The following is a 22016-nucleotide window of genomic DNA, read 5'->3' as shown; positions in this document are numbered from 1 at the left end:
AGTGACTTCAACAATTCTACCAACAACTACAACCACTGTTCCAACAGCATTGCTTTCAACAACTGTTGCAGACACTACAACAACAGTGGCACCAACAACAGCTGAATCATCAACTCCATTAACAATAATGACAGCAACTTCAACGACTGCACAAACAACTACAACCACTGTTCCAACAACAGGGCTTTCAACAACTTCTGCAGATACTACAACAACTGCTGCTACAACCACAACTCCATTGACAACAACAGTGGCCTCAACAACACCTGAATCAACCACAATTCCAGTAACAACAACTCAAGTAGCAACTTCAACAACTGCCTCAACAACTACAACCACTGTTTCAACAACAGCTGAATCAACAACTCCTGCAACAACTACAACTGCTACTACAACCACAGCTCAGGTAACAACAGTGGCATCAACAGCTGAGTTAACGACAAGTCCAGTAACAACAACGATAACAACTTCAACAACAGTACCAACAACTACAACCACGATTCCAACAACAGTGCTCTCAACAACTGTTGCAGCAACTACAAGTGCTGCTACAACCACAACTCCATTAACAACAACAGTGGCATCAACAACATCTGAATCAACCACAACTCCAGTAACAACAACTCAAATAGCAACTTCAACAACTGCACCAAAAACTACAACCACTGTTTTAACAACAGCTGAATCAAAAACAGCTAAATCTACTACAACTCCATTAACAACAATAGTAACTTCAACAATTCCACCAACAACTACAACCACTGTTCCAACAACAGTTCTTTCAACAACTGCTGCAGATACTACAACAACTGCTGCTACAACCACAACTCCATTGACAACAACAGTGGCCTCAACAACACCTGAATCAACTACAATTCCAGTAGCAACAACTCAAGTAGCAACTTCAACAACTGCACCAACAACTACAACCACTGTTTCAACAATAGATGAATCAACAACCCCTGCAACAACTACAACTGCTACTACAACCACAGCTCCGGTAACAAAAGTAGCACCAACAACAGCTGAATCAACGACGAGTCCAGTAACAACAGCAATAGCAACTTCAACAACTGTACCAACAACTACAACCACAATTCCAACAACAGTGCTTTCAACAACTGTTGCAGCAACTACAACTTCTGCTACAACCACAACTCCTTTAACAACAGTGGCATTAACAACACGTGAATCAACCACAACTCCAGTAACAACAACTCAAGTAGCAACTTCAACAACTGCACCAACAACTACAACCACTGTTTCAACAACAGCTGAATCAACCACAACTCCATTAACAACAATAGTGATTTCAACAATTCCACCAACAAATACAACCACTGTTCCAACAACAGTGCTTTCAACAACTGTTGAAGACACTACAACAACAGCTGAATCCACAACTCCTGCAGGTGAATCAACAACCCCTGCAACATCTACAACTGTTATTACAACCACAGCTCCAGTAACAACAGTAGCATCAACAACAGCTGAATCAACGACAAGTCCACTAACAACAACGATAGCAACTTCAACAACTGTACCAACAACTACAACCAGAATTGCAACAACAGCTGAATCAACCACAACTCCATTAACAACAATAGTGACTTCAACAATTCCACCAACTACAACCACTGTTCCAACAACATTGCTTTCAACAACTGTTGCAGACACTACAACAACAGTGGCACCAACAACAGCTGAATCATCAACTCCATTAACAATAACGATAGCAACTTCAACGACTGCACAAACAACTACAACCACTGTTCCAACAACAGGGCTTTCAACAACTTCTGCAGATACTACAACAACTGCTGCTACAACCACAACTCCATTGACAACAACAGTGGCCTCAACAACACCTGAATCAACCACAATTCCAGTAACAACAACTCAAGTAGCAACTTCAACAACTGACTCAACAACTACAACCACTGTTTCAACAACAGCTGAATCAACAACTCCTGCAACAACTACAACTGCTACTACAACCACAGCTCCAGTAACAACAACAGTGGCATCAACAACACTTGAATCAACCACAACTCCAGTAACAACAACTCAAATAGCAACTTCAACAACTGCACCAACAACTACAACCACTGTTTTAACAACAGCTGAATCAACAACAGCTGAATCAACTACAACTCCATTAACAACAATAGTAACTTCAACAATTCCACCAACAACTACAACCACTGTTCCAACAACAGTGCTTTCAACAACTGCTGCGGATACTACAACTGCTGCTACAACCACAACTCCATTGACAACAACAGTGGCCTCAACAACACCTGAATCAACTACAATTCCAGTAACAACAACTCAAGTAGCAACTTCAACAACTGCACCAACAACTACAACCACTGTTTCAACAACAGATGAATCAACAACCCCTGCAACAACTACAACTGCTACTACAATCACAGCTCCGGTAACAACAGTAGCATCAACAACAGCTGAATCAACGACAAGTCCAGTAACAACAACGATAACAACTTCAACAACAGTACCAACAACTACAACCACGATTCCAACAACAGTGCTCTCAACAACTGTTGCAGCAACTACAACTGCTGCTACAACCACAACTCCATTAACAACAACAGTGGCATCAACAACACCTGAATCAACCACAACTCCAGTAACAACAACTCAAATAGCAACTTCAACAACTGCACCAAAAACTACAACCACTGTTTTAACAACAGCTGAATCAAAAACAGCTGAATCTACTACAACTCCATTAACAACAATAGTAACTTCAACAATTCCACCAACAACTACAACCACTGTTCCAACAACAGTGCTTTCATCAACTGCTGCAGATACTACAACAACTGCTGCTACAACCACAACTCCATTGACAACAACAGTGGCCTCAACAACACCTGAATCAACTACAATTCCAGTAGCAACAACTCAAGTAGCAACTTCAACAACTGCACCAACAACTACAACCACTGTTTCAACAACAGATGAATCAACAACCCCTGCAACAACTACAACTGCTACTACAACCACAGCTCCGGTAACAAAAGTAGCACCAACAACAGCTGAATCAACGACAAGTCCAGTAACTACAGCAATAGCAACTTCAACAACTGTACCAACAACTACAACCACAATTCCAAAAACAGTGCTTTCAACAACTGTTGCAGCAACTACAACTTCTGCTACAACCACAACTCCATTAACAACAGTGGCATTAACAACACGTGAATCAACCACAACTCCAGTAACAACAACTCAAGTAGCAACTTCAACAACTGCACCAACAACTACAACCACTGTTTCAACAACAGCTGAATCAACCACAACTCCATTAACAACAATAGTGATTTCAACAATTCCACCAACAAATACAACCACTGTTCCAACAACAGTGCTTTCAACAACTGTTGAAGACACTACAACAACAGCTGAATCCACAACTCCTGCAGGTGAATCAACAACCCCTGCAACATCTACAACTGTTATTACAACCACAGCTCCAGTAACAACAGTAGCATCAACGACAAGTCCACTAACAACAACGATAGCAACTTCAACAACTGTACCAACAACTACAACCAGAATTGCAACAACAGCTGAATCAACCACAACTCCATTAACAACAATAGTGACTTCAACAATTCCACCAACTACAACCACTGTTCCAACAACATTGCTTTCAACAACTGTTGCAGACACTACAACAACAGTGGCACCAACAACAGCTGAATCATCAACTCCATTAACAATAACGATAGCAACTTCAACGACTGCACAAACAACTACAACCACTGTTCCAACAACAGGGCTTTCAACAACTTCTGCAGATACTACAACAACTGCTGCTACAACCTCAACTCCATTGACAACAACAGTGGCCTCAACAACACCTGAATCAACCACAATTCCAGTAACAACAACTCAAGTAGCAACTTCAACAACTGACTCAACAACTACAACCACTGTTTCAACAACAGCTGAATCAACAACTCCTGCAACAACTACAACTGCTACTACAACCACAGCTCCGGTAACAACAACAGTGGCATCAACAACACTAGAATCAACCACAACTCCAGTAACAACAACTCAAATAGCAACTTCAACAACTGCACCAACAACTACAACCACTGTTTTAACAACAGCTGAATCAACAACAGCTGAATCAACTACAACTCCATTAACAACAATAGTAACTTCAACAATTCCACCAACAACTACAACCACTGTTCCAACAACAGTGCTTTCAACAACTGCTGCGGATACTACAACTGCTGCTACAACCACAACTCCATTGACAACAACAGTGGCCTCAACAACACCTGAATCAACTACAATTCCAGTAACAACAACTCAAGTAGCAACTTCAACAACTGCACCAACAACTACAACCACTGTTTCAACAACAGATGAATCAACAACCCCTGCAACAGCTACAACTGCTACTACAATCACAGCTCCGGTAACAACAGTAGCATCAACAACAGCTGAATCAACGACAAGTTCAGTAACAACAGCGATAGCAACTTCAACAACTGTACCAACAACTACAACCACAATTCCAACAACAGTGCTTTCAACAACTGTTGCAGCAAATACAACTTCTGCTACAACCACAACACCATTAATAACAGTGGCATTAACAACACGTGAATCAACCACAACTCCAGTAACAACAACTCAAGTAGCAACTTCAACAACTGCACCAACAACTACAACCACTGTTTCAACAACAGCTGAGTCAACCACAACTCCATTAACAACAATAGTGACTTCAACAATTCCACCAACAAATACAACCACTGTTCGAACAACAGTGCTTTCAACAACTGTTGCAGACACTACAACAACAGCTGAATCAACAACTCCTGCAGGTGAATCAACAACCCCTGCAACAAATACAACTGTTATTGCAACCACAGCTCCGGTAACAACAGTAGCATCAACAACAGGTGAATCAACGACAAGTCCAGTAACAACAACGATAGCAACTTCAACAACTGTACCAACAACTACAACCACAATTGCAACAATAGTGCTTTCAACAACTGTTGCAGCAACTACAACTGCTGCTACAACCACAACTCCATTAACAACAGTGGCATCAACAACAGCTGAATCAACCACAATTCCAGTAACAACAACTCAAGTAGCAACTTCAACAACTGCCCCAACAACTACAACCACTGTTTCAACAACAGCTGAATCAACAACTCCTGCAACAACTACAACTGCTACTACAACCACAGCTCCGGTAACAACAGTAGCATCAACAGCTGAGTCAACGACAAGTCCAGTAACAACAACGATAGCAACTTCAACAACAGTACCAACAACTACAACCATGATTCCAACAACAGTGCTCTCAACAACTGTTGCAGCAACTACAACTGCTGCTACAACCACAACTCCATTAACAACAACAGTGGCATCAACAATACCTGAATCAACCACAACTCCAGTAACAACAACTCAAATAGCAACTTCAACAACTGCACCAACAACTACAACCACTGTTTTAACAACAGCGGAATCAACAACAGCTGAATCAACTACAACTCCATTAACAACAATAGTAACTTCAACAATTCCACCAACAACTACAACCACTGTTCCAACAACAGTGCTTTCAACAACTGCTGTAGACACTACAACAACTGCTGCCACAACCACAACTCCATTAGCAACAACACTGGCATCAACAACAGCTGAATCAACCACAACTCCAGTAACAACAATAGCAACTTCAACAACTGTACCAGCTACTACTGTTCCAACGACAGTACTTTCTACAACTGTTGCAACAATCACAACTCCAGTATCAACAACACATTTTGCAACTTCAACAACTGCACCAACAGCTACTAGTGTTCCAACAACAGTCCTTTCAACAACTGTTGCAACAACCACAACTCCATTAACAACAACAACGATAGCAACTTCAATAACTCCACCAACAACTGTTCCAAGAACAGAGCTTTCAACAACTGGTGCACATACTACAACAACTGCTGCTACAACCACAGCTCCATTAACAACTTTGGCATCAACAACAGCTGAATCAACCACAACTCCAACAATAGCAAAAACTGCATTACCAACTACAGCCACTGTCCCAACAACTACTTCTCCCATGACAAGTCTAAGAACAACTGTTGCCACAACATCTGCAGTAATAACAAAAGGTGAGACCAGTGATTTGATTAAATGCTTTTTGCTAAAAAGGTCCAAATGTAGATCCAAACATATTGGTTTCCTAAACTTTGGTATTGGCTTTAATCATACTCAATAAAGTTTCGATGATCAGTTAAAACATACACATTCCTGGTAGTGATTTGATATGGTCATATCGTTAAGGCAACTAATGCGCATTAACTATCTAGAGGGTGTGTTTCCAATCTATCCCAATCTATGCTATGTCAATGGTTGTGATTGCATGTTGAGCAAGCAGTAATGCATCAAGCATCAACTTATTAGCTATCTAAAAATTATTTTAAAATAAAGCTTTGTATGTAATGTGTCCCAGAATTGTTAGTACTTTTGGTTAATTATATTTTTTTTATTCTATGATGGTTAATGATGGTTTGTTCTCTAAAAAAATAGTACATCAATACAAATGACACCAGTTATTCACCCCCTTACTTGATCACACCCTCTTGTTCTTATTAAGGTTTTTATTTTGTTTTTGAAATTGCTTCTCCTTAACATTTATTCTTAAATACATGTTATATTTTCTAACATTATTTATTGAGATATATGTGTGTGTGTGTGTATATATATATATATATATATATATATATATATATTGGAAAAAAGCTACCAAAAGTTCATGTGCTGCCATTTTAGATTTGCTAAGAGATGTAACAGTGACTTGTTTCCTGTTTAAAAAACAAACTTTGATATAAAAGTCGATGTCTGTGTCATACATCTTTGTTTTGCCAGTTACTAATTTATTACAATTTTCAGCTGCAATCTCATCAACAATTGTACCAACTACCAAAAGCACGACCACTGTTTCTTCAATTGGTATGTTTACATTACATATATTTCCAATATTTAATCTGGTTTGGTTTCCATAAGGATCACAAATTGTCATAAAACTTTTGTGAATCCAAATGAAAACAAATAATAACATGATACCTTGGAAAAAATTACTACAGTATATGTTTGTGGTAGTATGTCATCTTGTAAAGACTGTAAAATATACAGTCACACCAATTAAAATAAATTGGTTTTAGATTCATATTAGTATTACATATTAATACAGATCAAAAAGAAAAACAAGCAAGGTTTTTTTTACTAAAATGTTTTTAAAGGGCTATAAAAACACTGGGCTCTTGTATTTTTTATAATCTCATGTGTTATCAAATATGTTTAACAGTAACTGAGCCGGTTATACAGCCAGTCACAGAAAATCCAGTAAACCAGTCTCCTGTAAACACAACAACATTATTGACTACACAAAGCACCACAGGTAAGTCTGAATTTCCATGCAAAGTATGCTTTGTATTCATTTCTAGAGAGAAAATATTCACATTAAATAAAGCAGGAAACAATAATGTTATTTTATGCATGGTTGAAAGGTGTTTTCTAAAGTACTAGTATTTTTCTTCCAAACAGTGTGTATGTCCTATTATACAGGTAACCTGATAGAGGTATAAGGTGATACAGTATGCATTGAAAATTACATGGAAGATATATACATAGCTAGACTTATAGAGCAGGTTTTCAGAATTATCTTAAAAAATCAAATACATAGTCAGTTTCTAAGTACACCTTTGCAAGTATTACTGTCCATCGTCATGGCGGGAAGGGAAATCTTGGGGCTTTATGGAGGGAATCTACCTTTTTATGCCTGGAATGCACATACAAAATCTCTTTTCCTATATTATTGAAGACGCACACACAGCTCCGTTAACAACAACAGTGGCATCAAAAACATCTGAATCAACCACAACTCCAGTGACAACAACAATAATAGTAACTTCAACAACTGCACCAAAAACGACAACTACTGTTCCAACAACAGCTGAATCAACAACTCCTGCAACAACTACAACTGCCACTACAACCACAGCTCCGGTAACAACAGTAGCATCAACAACAGCTGAATCAACAACTCCTGCAACAACTGCTACCACAACCACAGCTCTGGTAACAACAGTAGCATCAACAACAGCTGAATCAACGACAAGTCCAGTAACAACAACGATAGCAACTTCAACAACTGTACCAACAACTACAACCAATATTTCAACAACAGCGGCATCAACGACACCTGAATCAACCACAACTCCAGTAACAACAACACAAATAGCAACTTCAACAACTGCACCAACAACTACGACCACTGCTCCAACAACAGTGCTTTCAACAACTGCTGCAGATACTACAACAACTGCTGCTACAACCACAACTCCATTGACAACGACAGTGGCCTTAACAACACCTGAATCAACCACAATTCCAGTAACAACAACTCAAGTAGCAGCTTCAACAACTGCACCAACAATTACAACCACTGATTCAATAACAGCTGAATCAACGACAAGTCCAGTAACAACATCGATAGCAACTTCAACAACTGTACCAACAACTACAACCACAATTCCAACAACAGTGCTCTCAACAACTGTTGCAACAACTACAACTGCTGCTACAACTACAACTCCATTAACAACAACAGTGGCATCAACAACACCTGAATCAACCACAACTCCAGTAACAACAACACAAATAGCAACTTCAACAAATGCACCAACAACTAAAACCACTGTTTTAACAACAGCTGAATCAACAACAGCTGAATCAACTTCAACTCCATTAACAATAGTAACTTCAACAATTCCACCAATAACTACAACCACTGTTTCAACAACAGCTGAATCAACAACTCCTGCAACAACTACAACTTCTACTACAACCACAGCTCCCGTAACAACAGTAGCATCAACAGCTGAATCGACGACAAGTCCAGTAACAACGATGATAGCAACTTCAACAACAGTACCAACAACTACAACCACGATTCCAAAAACAGTGCTCTCAACAACTGTTGCAGCAACTACAAGTGCTGCTACAACCACAAATCCATTAACAACAACAGTGGCATCAACAACACCTGAATCAACCACAACTCCAGTAACAACAACACAAATAGCAACTTTAACAACTGCACCAAAAACTACAACCACTGTTTCAACAACAGCTGAATCAACGACAAGTCCAGTAACAACAACGATAGCAACTTCAACAACTGTACCAACAACTACAACCAATATTCCAACAACAGCGGCATCAACGACACCTGAATCAACCACAACTCCAGTAACAACAACACAAATAGCAACTTCAACAACTGCACCAATAACTACGACCACTGTTCCAACAACAGTGCTTTCAACAACTGCTACAGATACTACAACAACTGCTGCTACAACCACAACTCCATTGACAACAACAGTGGCCTTAACAACACCTGAATCAACCACAATTCCAGTAACAACAACTCAAGTAGCAACTTCAACAACTGCACCAACAACTACAACCACTGTTTCAATAACAGCTGAATCAACGACAAGTCCAGTAACAACATCGATAGCAACTTCAACAACTGTACCAACAACTACAACCACAATTCCAACAACAGTGCTCTCAACAACTGTTGCAGCAACTACAACTGCTGCTACAACTACAACTCCATTAACAACAACAGTGGCATCAACAACACCTGAATCAACCACAACTCCAATAACAACAACACAAATAGCAACTTCAACAAATGCACCAACAACTAAAACCACAGTTTTAACAACAGCTGAATCAACTTCAACTCCATTAACAACAATAGTAACTTCAACAATTCCACCAACAACTACAACCACTGTTTCAGCAACAGCTGAATCAACAACTCCTGCAACAACTACAACTGCTGCTACAACCACAGCTCCGGTAACAACAGTAACATCAAAAGCTGAATCAACGACAAGTCCAGTAACAACGACGATAGCAACTTCAACAACAGTACCAACAACTACAACCACGATTCCAACAACAGTGCTCTCAACAACTGTTGCAGCAACTACAACTGCTGCTACAACCACAACTCCATTGACAACGACAGTGGCCTTAACAACACCTGAATCAACCACAATTCCAGTAACAACAACTCAAGTAGCAACTTCAACAACTGCACCAACAATTACAACCACTGATTCAATAACAGCTGAATCAACGACAATTCCAGTAACAACATCGATAGCAACTTCAACAACTGTACCAACAACTACAACCACAATTCCAACAACAGTGCTCTCAACAACTGTTGCAGCAACTACAACTGCTGCTACAACTACAACTCCATTAACAACAACAGTGGCATCAACAACACCTGAATCAACCACAACTCCAGTAACAACAACACAAATAGCAACTTCAACAAATGCACCAACAACTAAAACCACTGTTTTAACAACAGCTGAATCAACAACAGCTGAATCAACTTCAACTCCATTAACAATAGTAACTTCAACAATTCCACCAATAACTACAACCACTGTTTCAACAACAGCTGAATCAACAACTCCTGCAACAACTACAACTGCTACTACAACCACAGCTCCCGTAACAACAGTAGCATCAACAGCTGAATCGACGACAAGTCCAGTAACAACGATGATAGCAACTTCAACAACAGTACCAACAACTACAACCACGATTCCAAAAACAGTGCTCTCAACAACTGTTGCAGCAACTACAAGTGCTGCTACAACCACAAATCCATTAACAACAACAGTGGCATCAACAACACCTGAATCAACCACAACTCCAGTAACAACAACACAAATAGCAACTTTAACAACTGCACCAAAAACTACAACCACTGTTTCAACAACAGCTGAATCAACGACAAGTCCAGTAACAACAACGATAGCAACTTCAACAACTGTACCAACAACTACAACCAATATTCCAACAGCGGCATCAACGACACCTGAATCAACCACATCTCCAGTAACAACAACACAAATAGCAACTTCAAGAACTGCACCAATAACTACGACCACTGCTCCAACAACAGTGCTTTCAACAACTGCTGCAGATACTACAACAACTGCTGCTACAACCACAACTCCATTGACAACGACAGTGGCCTTAACAACACCTGAATCAACCACAATTCCAGTAACAGCAACTCAAGTAGCAACTTCAACAACTGCACCAACAACTACAACCACTGTTTCAATAACAGCTGAATCAACGACAAGTCCAGTAACATCGATAGCAACTTCAACAACTGTACCAACAACTACAACCACAATTCCTACAACAGTGCTCTCAACAACTGTTGCAGCAACTACAACTGCTGCTACAACTACAACTCCATTAACAACAACAGTGGCATCAACAACACCTGAATCAACCACAACTCCAATAACAACAACACAAATAGCAACTTCAACAAATGCACCAACAACTAAAACCACAGTTTTAACAACAGCTGAATCAACTTCAACTCCATTAACAACAATAGTAACTTCAACAATTCCACCAACAACTACAACCACTGTTTCAGCAACAGCTGAATCAACAACTCCTGCAACAACTACAACTGCTGCTACAACCACAGCTCCGGTAACAACAGTAACATCAACAGCTGAATCAACGACAAGTCCAGTAACAACGACGATAGCAACTTCAACAACAGTACCAACAACTACAACCACGATTCCAACAACAGTGCTCTCAACAACTGTTGCAGCAACTACAACTGCTGCTACAACCACAACTCCATTGACAACGACAGTGGCCTTAACAACACCTGAATCAACCACAATTCCAGTAACAACAACTCAAGTAGCAACTTCAACAACTGCACCAACAATTACAACCACTGATTCAATAACAGCTGAATCAACGACAATTCCAGTAACAACATCGATAGCAACTTCAACAACTGTACCAACAACTACAACCACAATTCCAACAACAGTGCTCTCAACAACTGTTGCAGCAACTACAACTGCTGCTACAACTACAACTCCATTAACAACAACAGTGGCATCAACAACACCTGAATCAACCACAACTCCAGTAACAACAACACAAATAGCAACTTCAACAAATGCACCAACAACTAAAACCACTGTTTTAACAACAGCTGAATCAACAACAGCTGAATCAACTTCAACTCCATTAACAATAGTAACTTCAACAATTCCACCAATAACTACAACCACTGTTTCAACAACAGATGAATCAACAACTCCTGCAACAACTCCAACTGCTACTACAACCACAGCTCCCGTAACAACAGTAGCATCAACAGCTGAATCGACGACAAGGCCAGTAACAACGACGATAGCAACTTCAACAACAGTACCAACAACTACAACCACGATTCCAACAACAGTGCTCTCAACAACTGTTGCAGCAACTACAAGTGCTGCTACAACCACAAATCCATTAACAACAACAGTGGCATCAACAACACCTGAATCAACCACAACTCCAGTAACAACAACACAAATAGCAACTTTAACAACTGCACCAACAACTACAACCACTGTTTCAACAACAGCTGAATCAACGACAAGTCCAGTAACAACAACGATAGCAACTTCAACAACTGTACCAACAACTACAACCAATATTCCAACAACAGCGGCATCAACGACACCTGAATCAACCACATCTCTAGTAACAACAACACAAATAGCAACTTCAACAACTGCACCAATAACTACGACCACTGTTCCAACAACAGTGCTTTCAACAACTGCTGCAGATACTACAACAACTGCTGCTACAACCACAACTCCATTGACAACGACAGTGGCCTTAACAACACCTGAATCAACCACAATTCCAGTAACAACAACTCAAGTAGCAACTTCAACAACTGCACCAACAACTACAACCACTGTTTCAATAACAGCTGAATCAACGACAAGTCCAGTAACAACATCGATAGCAACTTCAACAACTGTACCAACAACTACAACCACAATTCCTACAACAGTGCTCTCAACAACTGTTGCAGCAACTACAACTGCTGCTACAACTACAACTCCATTAACAACAACAGTGGCATCAACAACACCTGAATCAACCACAACTCCAATAACAACAACACAAATAGCAACTTCAACAAATGCACCAACAACTAAAACCACAGTTTTAACAACAGCTGAATCAACTTCAACTCCATTAACAACAACGATAGCAACTTCAACGACTGCACCAACAACTACGACCACTGTTCCAACAACAGCTGAATCAACAACTCCTGCAACAACTACAACTGCTGCTACAACCACAGCTCCGGTAACAACAGTAACATCAACAGCTGAATCAACGACAAGTCCAGTAACAACGACGATAGCAACTTCAACAACAGTACCAACAACTACAACCACGATTCCAACAACAGTGCTCTCAACAACTGTTGCAGCAACTACAAGTGCTGCTACAACCACAAATCCATTAACAACAACAGTGGCATCAACAACACCTGAATCAACCACAACTCCAGTAACAACAACACAAATAGCAACTTCAACAACTGCACCAACAACTACAACTACTGTTATAACAACAGCTGAATCAACAACAGCTGAATCAACTACAACTCCATTAACAACAATAGTAACTTCAACAATTCTATCAACAACTACAACCACTATTCCAACAACAGTGCTTTCAACAATTGTTGCAGACACTACAACAACAGGGGCACCAACAACAGCTGAATCATCAACTCCATTAACAACAACAATAGCAACTTCAACGACTGCACCAACAACTACGACCACTGTTCCAACAACAGTGCTTTCAACAACTGCTGCAGATACTACAACAACTGCTGCTACATCCACAACTCCATTGACGACAACAGTGGCCTCATCAACACCTGAATCAACTTCAATTCCAGTAACAACAACTCAAGTAGCAACTTCAACAACTGCACCAACAACTACAACCACTGTATCAACAACTCCTGCAACAACTACAACTTCCACTACAACCACAGCTCCGGTAACATCAGTAGCATCAACAACAGCTGAATCAACAGCTCCTGCAACAACTGCAACTGCTACCACAACCACAGCTCTGGTAACAACAGTAGCATTAACAACAGCTGAATCAACGACAAGTCCAGTAACAACAACGATAGCAACTTCAACAACTGTACCAACAACTGCAACCACGATTCCAACAACAGCGGCATCAACGACACCTGACTCAACCACAACTCCAGTAACAACAACTCAAATAGCAATTTCAACAACTGCACCAACAACTACAACCAATGTTATAACAACAGCTGAATCAACAACAGCTGAATCAACTACAACTCCTTTAACAACAATAGTAACTTCAACAATTCCACCAACAACTACAACCACTGTTCCAACAACAGTGCCTTCAACATCTCTTGCAGACACTACAACAACAGTGGCACCAACAACAGCTGAATCATCAACTCCATTAACAATAGCAACTTCAACGACTGCACCAACAACTACGACCACTGTTCCAACAACAGTGCTTTCAACAACTGTTGCAGACACTACAACTGCTGTTACAACCACAACTCCATTAACAACAACAGTGGCCTCAACAACACCTGAATCAACCACAATTCCAGTAATAACAACTCAAATAGCAACTTCAACAACTGCACCAACAACTACAACCACTGTTTCAACAACAGGTTAGACCAGTGATTTGATTAAATGTGTTTTGGTACAAAGGTACAAATGTAGATCCAAACATATCGGTTTTCCAAACTTTGGTATTGGCTGTAATCATACTAAATACACTTTGGATGACCAATTAAAACATACACATTCCTGGTAGTGATTTGATATGGTCATATGGTTAAGGCAACTAATGCACATTAAATATCTAGAAGGTGTGTTTCCAATTTATGCCAAGCTATGCTATGTCAATGGTTGTGATTGCATTTTGAGCAAGCAGTAATGCATCAAGCCTCAACTTATTAGCTATCTAAAAATTATTTGAAAATCAAAAAATTGCTTTGTATACATTTCCAAATGTATACAATGTATCCCAGAATTGTTAGTACTCTTGGTTAATTATATTTAAAATATTCTATGATGGTTAATGATGATTTGTTCACTAAAAAAATCATACATCAATACAAATAACATCAGTTATTCACCCTCTTAGTTTAGATCACACCCTCTTGTTCTCAATTAGGTTTTTATTGTTTTTTATGTTCCCATCTTTTCCTTCCCAAAAGCAGGCACTATTTATTGAGATGTATGTGTGTGTATATATATATATATATACATATATATATATATATATATATATATATATATATATATATATATATATATATTGGAAAAACCTACCAAAAGTTCATGTGCTGCCATTTTAGGTTTGCTAAGAGATGTAACAGTGACTTTTTTCCCTTTTATAAAACAAACTTTGATATAAACGTTGATTTCTGTATCATACATCTTTGTTTTGCCAGTTACTAATTTATTACAATTTTCAGCTGCAATCTCATCAACAATTGTACCAACTACCAAAAGCACGAGCACCGTTTCTTCAATTGGTATGTTCTTATTACATATATTTCCAATATTTTATCTGGAAAAGGTTACAAATTGCCATAAGACTTTTGTGAATTCAAATGAAAACAAATAATAACATGATACCTTGGAAAAATTTACCACAGTATATGTTTGTGGTAGTATGTCAACTTTTAAACACTGTAAAACAACAGTCACACCAATTAAAATAAATTGATTTTAGATGTCATATTAGTATTACATATTAATACAGATTTTTGATTTTTTGATTGAATTTAATTAGTCAAAAAGAAAAACAAGCAAATCTAGATGAATAAAGGTTTTTTTACCAAAATGTTTGGAAAGGGCTATAAAAACACTGGGCTCTTGTATTTGTTATAATCTCATGTGTTATCAAATATGTTTAACAGTAACTGAGCCGGTTATACAGCCAGTCACAGAAAATCCAGTAAACCAGTCTCCTGTAAACACAACAACATTATTGACTACACAAAGCACCACAGGTAAGTCTGAATTTCCATGCAAATTATGCTTTGTATTCATTTCTAGAGAGAAAATATTCACATTAAATAAAGCAAGAAACAATAATGTTATTTTATGCATGATTGAAAGGTGTTTTCTAAAGTACTAGTATTTTTCTTCCAAACAGTGTGTATGTCCTATCATACAGGTCTTCTGATAGAGGTATAAGGTGATACAGTATGCATTGAAAATTACAGGGAAGATATATACATAGCTAGACTTATAGAGCAGGTTTGAGAATTGTCTTAAAAAAATCAAATACATAGTCAGTTTGTAAGTACAACTTTGCAAGTATTACTGTCCATCGTCATGGCGGAAATGGAAATCTTGGGGCTTTATGGAGGGAATCTACCTTTTCATGTCTGGAATGTACATACAAAATCTCTTTTCCTATATTATTGAAGAAGCACACACAGCTCCATTAACAACAACAGTGGCATCAACAATATCTAAATCAACCACAACTCCAGTGACAACAACAATAATAGCAACTTCAACAACTGCAGCAAGATCTACAACCACTGTTCCATCAACAGCTGAATCAACCACATCTCCACTAACAACAATTGCAACTTCAACAACTGCACCAACAACTATTACTGTTCCAACAGCAGTGCTTTCAACAATTGATGCAGCAACTACAACGAAAACAGCAGCATCAACAACTGCTACAACAACCACAACCCCAGTAACAACCCACATACCAACTTCAACTACTGCACGAACGACTACAACCACTATTCCCACAACAGTGCTTTTAACAACTGTTGCAGCAACTACAACAACTGCTGCTACAACCACAACTCCATTAACAACAACAATAGAAACTTCAAAAACTGCACCAACAGCTACTACCACAATTCCCACAACAGTGCTTTTAACAACTGTTGCAGCAACTACAACTGCTGCTACAACCACAACTCCATTAACAACAACAATAGAAACTTCAACAACTGCACCAACAACTACTACCACTGTTCAAACAACACAGCTTTCAACAACAGCTGCAGCAACTACACCAACTGCTGCTATAACCACAACTCCATTAGCAACAACAGCAGCATCACCAGCACAGATTGAAACTGCACCAACAACTACAACCACTGTTCCAACAACAGTGCTTTCAACAGCTGCTGTAACAACTACAACTGCTACTACAACCACTGCTCCAGTAACAACAGCAGCATCAACAACAGTTGAATCAACCACAATTCCAGTAATGACAACACAGATAGCAACTTCAACAACTGCACCAACAGCTAAAACCACTGTTCCAACAACAGTGCTTTCAACAACTCCTGCAACAACTACAACTGCTTCTATAACCACAGCTCCGGTAACAACAACAGCAGCATTAACAACAGCTGAATCAACCACAGCTCCAGTAACAACAATGATAGGAACTTCAAGAACTGTACCAACAACTACTACCGCTGCTCAAACAACAGAGCTTTCAACAAATGCACCAAAAACTACAACCACTGTTTCAACAACATTGCTTTCAACAACTGCTGCTTCAACCACAACTCCATTAACAACAACAACAATAGCAACTTCAACGAGCGCACCAACAACTACAAACACTGTTCTAACAACAATGCCTTCAACAACTGCTGCACAAACTTCAACAACTACTACAACAACAGCTCCAGTAACAACAATGGCAGCATCAACAACAGCAGAATCAACTACAACTCCAGGAACGACAACAATGATAGCAACTTCAACAACTGCACCAACAACTACAATCAGTGTTCCAACAACTGCTGCAACAAGTACAACTGCTACTACAACCACAGTTCCGGTAACAACAGTAGCATCAACAACAGCTGAATCAACCACAACTCCAGTAACAACAATAGTAACTTCAACAACTGCACCAACTACTACTACTGTTCCAACAACAGTGCTTTCAACAGCTGTTACAGCAACTACAACGACAACAGCAGCATCAACAACTGCTGCGACAATCACAACTCCAGTAACAACAACACAGATAGCAACTTCAACTACTGCAACAACAACTACAACCACTGTTCCATCAACAATGCTTTCAACAACTTCTGCAGCAAGAACTGCTGCTACAACCATAACTCCATTAACAACAGTGGCATCAACAACACCTGAATCAACAACAACTCCAGTAACAACAACGATAGCAACTTTAACAAGTGCAACAACAACTACAAACACTGTTCCAACAACAGTACCTTCAACTACTGCTGCACCAACTGTTACCACTTCTACAACCACAGCTCCAGTAACAACAACAGCAGTATCAACAACAGCAGAATCAACTACAACTCCAGGAATGACAACACAGATATCAACTTCAACAAAAGCACCAACAACTACAACCACTGTTCCAACAACAGTGCTTTCAACAACTCCTGCAACAACTACAACTGCTACTACAACAACAGCTCCGGTAACAACAACAATAGCAACTTCAACAACACCTGAATCAGCCACAACTCCAGTAACAACAACAATAATAGCAACTTCAACAACTGCACCAACAACTACAACCAGTGTTCCAACAACTTTGCTTTCAACAACAGCACCAACAACTACAACCACTTTTCCAACAACAGTGCTTTCAACAACTCCTGCAACAACTACAACTGCTACTACAACAACAGCTCCAGTAACAACAACAATAGCAACGTCAACAACTGCACCAACAACTACAACCAGTGTTCCAACAACTTTGCTGTCAACAACACCTGCAACAACTACAGCCGCTACTACAACCACAGCTCCAGTAACAACAACAGTGGCACCAACAACAGCTGAATCAACTACAACTCTAGGAACAACAACACTGCTTCCAACAAGTTCTGCAACAGCTACAACTTCTGCAACAGCTCTAGTAACAACAACAGCAGCATCAACAACTGCTACTACAACCACAGCTCCGGTAACAACAATGATAGCAACTTCAACAACTGCACCAACAACTACAACCACTGTTCCATCAACAGTGCTTTCAACAACTGCTGCAACAACTACAACCACAGCTCCAGTAACAACAACAGCAGCATCAACAAAAGCTGAATCAACTCCACGAACAACAACACAGATAGCAACTTCAACAAGTGCACTAACAACTTCAACCACTGTTCCAACAACAATACCTTCAACAACTGCTGTAACAACTACAACCACTACTAGAACCACAGCTCCAGTAACAACAACAGTGGCACCAACAACAGCTGAATCAACTACAACTCTAGAAACAACAACACTGCTTCCAACAACTTCTGCAACAGCTACAACTGCTACTACCACCACAGCTCCAGTAACAACAATGATAGCAACTTCGACAATTGCACCAACAACTCCAACCAGTGTTCCAACAACAGTGCTTTCAACGACTACTGCAACAAGTACAACTGCTAGTACAACCACAGCTCTGGTTACAACAACAGTAGCATCAACAACAGCTGAATTAACCTCAATTCCAGTAACAACAATGATTGCAACCTCAATTAGTCCACCAACAACAATAATCACTGCTCCAACAACAGTATTTTCAACAACGGCTGCAACAACTACAACTGCTACTACAGCCACAGCTCCAGTATCAACAGTAGCATCAACAACAGGTGAATCAACCAAAACTCCAATAACAACAACAATTGTAACTTCAACAACTGCACCAACAGCCACTACTGTCCCAACAACATTGCTTTCAACAACTGTTGCAGCGACAACAGCTGAATTAACAACAACTCCATTAACAACAACACCGATAACAACTTCAACTACTCCACCAGCAACAACAACTACTGCTGCTACAACCACCGCTCCAATAACAACAACAGTGGCATTAACAAAAGCTGTTCGAACCACAACTCCAGAAACGACAACACAGATAGGAACCTCAACAACTGCACCAACAACTACAACCACTTTTCCGACAACAGTGCTTTCAACAACTGCTGCAACAACTACAACCGCTACTACAACCACAGCTCCAGTAACAACAACAGTAGCATCAACAACAGCTGAATCAACCACAACTCCAGAAACAACAACAATAGCAACTTTACCAACTGCCCCAACAACTAATACTGTTCCAACAATAGTGCTTTCAACAACTGTTGCAACAACCACAACTCCAATAACAACAACAATGATAGCAACTTCAGTGACTGCACCAACAACTACATACTCTGTTCCAACAACAGAGCTTTCAACAAGTTCTGCAGAAACTACAACTGCCGCTACAACCACAACAACATTGGCATCAACAGCAGCTGAATTACCCACAACACAAATAGCAACTTCAACAATTCCACCAACAACCACTACTCTTCCAACAACAGTGCTCTCAACAACTGTTGCAGCAACTACAACAACAACAGCAGCTTTAACAACTGCTGCAACAACCACAACTTCTGGAACAGCCACACAGATAGCAACTTCCACCACTGCACCAACAACTACAACCACAGTGCTTTCAACAGCTGCTACAGACACTACCGCAACTGCTGCTACAAACACAACTCCATTAACAACAGCAGTGGCATCAACAACACCTGAATCAACCACAATTCTAGGAACAACAACACAGATAGCAACTTCAACGACTGCACCAACAACTACGAGCACTGTTCCAACAACAGTGTATTCAACAACTGCTCCAATCAGAACAACTGCTACTACAACCACAGCTCCAGTAACAACAGTAGCTTTAACAACAGGTGAATCAACCACAACTCCAGTAACAGCAATGATAGCAACAACAGATGAATCAACAGTAACAAGCACTATATCCTCAAAAACTACATTACCAACCACAGCCACTGTTCCAACAACTAGTTCTCCCATGACAAGTCTAAGAACAACTATTGCCACAACATATCCAGTAATAACAAAAGGTGAGACCAGCGATGTGATTAAATGCTTTTGGATAAAAAAAACTACAAAGGTAGATCCAAACATATTGGTTTCCCAAACTTTGGCATTGGCACTAATCATACTCATTAAAATTTGGATCACCACTTAAACCATACACATTCCTGATAGTGATGTGATATGGTCACACGGTTAAAGCAACTTTTGCATATTAAATATCTAGAGGGTATGTTTCCAAGCTATGCCATTGGTTGTGATCACACTCAATTATTTTTGAGTGAGCAATGATGAATCAACTTATTCCCTATCTAAAAATGATTTGGAAATCAAAATAATGTTTTGTAGCCATCACAGAATTGTTAGTACTTTCTTTTAACTAGTATATTATCATTTATTTAAGTTAATGATGGTTTGTTCCCTAAAAATAGTACATCAATACAAATGACATCCATTATTCACGTCTTACTTTAGATCACAACCTCTGGTTCTTATTTAGGTTTTTATTTTGTTTTTTGAAATTGCTTCTTGTTAACATTTATTCTTAAATACATTTTATGTTTTCTAACATTATTCTGTCAAAATTAATTCAGCAAGAATACTTCATAATGTAATTATACCCCCTTATTTTCCTTCCCAAAAGCAGGCACTATATATATATATATATATATATATATATATATATATATTGGAAAAACCTACCAAAAGTTCATATGCTACCTTTTGCTAAGAGATGTAACAGTGACTTTTTTCCCATTTAAAAACAAACAAAATTTCTGTGTCATAGATATATTGTCAAATGTATTAAAATTTTCAGTTGCAATCTCATCAACAATTGTACCAACTACCAAAAGCAAGACCACAGTTTCTACAACAATTTGCTATGTTTGGTTTTCTTTAAGGATAACAAATTGCCAGAACGCTTTTGTGAATTAAAATGAAAACAAATAATAACATGAAAAACTTTACTACTGTATATGTTTGTGGCAATATTGTTCTCTGTCATATCTGTCACACCAATTAAAATAAAATGATTTTAGATATCATATTAGTATAACATGTTAATAC

General features: G+C 39.1%; 1 protein-coding gene across 1 annotated transcript in view; it reads left to right on the top strand.

The window, feature by feature from the left end:
• MUC16 (mucin 16, cell surface associated) overlaps window positions 1-22016 on the top strand; it is a 60768-nt gene that overhangs the window by 5772 nt on the left and 32980 nt on the right. The window contains exons 4-7 of the mRNA XM_053464089.1: window positions 6967-7026; window positions 7382-7474; window positions 15530-15589; window positions 15977-16069. Of these exons, the coding sequence (XP_053320064.1) occupies window positions 6967-7026; window positions 7382-7474; window positions 15530-15589; window positions 15977-16069 (306 nt within the window). The remainder of the gene's footprint in view (window positions 1-6966; window positions 7027-7381; window positions 7475-15529; window positions 15590-15976; window positions 16070-22016) is intronic.

The sequence above is a fragment of the Spea bombifrons genome, chromosome 1 (assembly GCF_027358695.1).
Source record: "Spea bombifrons isolate aSpeBom1 chromosome 1, aSpeBom1.2.pri, whole genome shotgun sequence".
Classification (NCBI taxonomy): Eukaryota; Metazoa; Chordata; class Amphibia; order Anura; family Pelobatidae; genus Spea; species Spea bombifrons.
The sequence above is the reverse complement of the archived record's forward strand: the minus strand, read 5'-3'. Positions and strand labels throughout refer to the sequence as shown.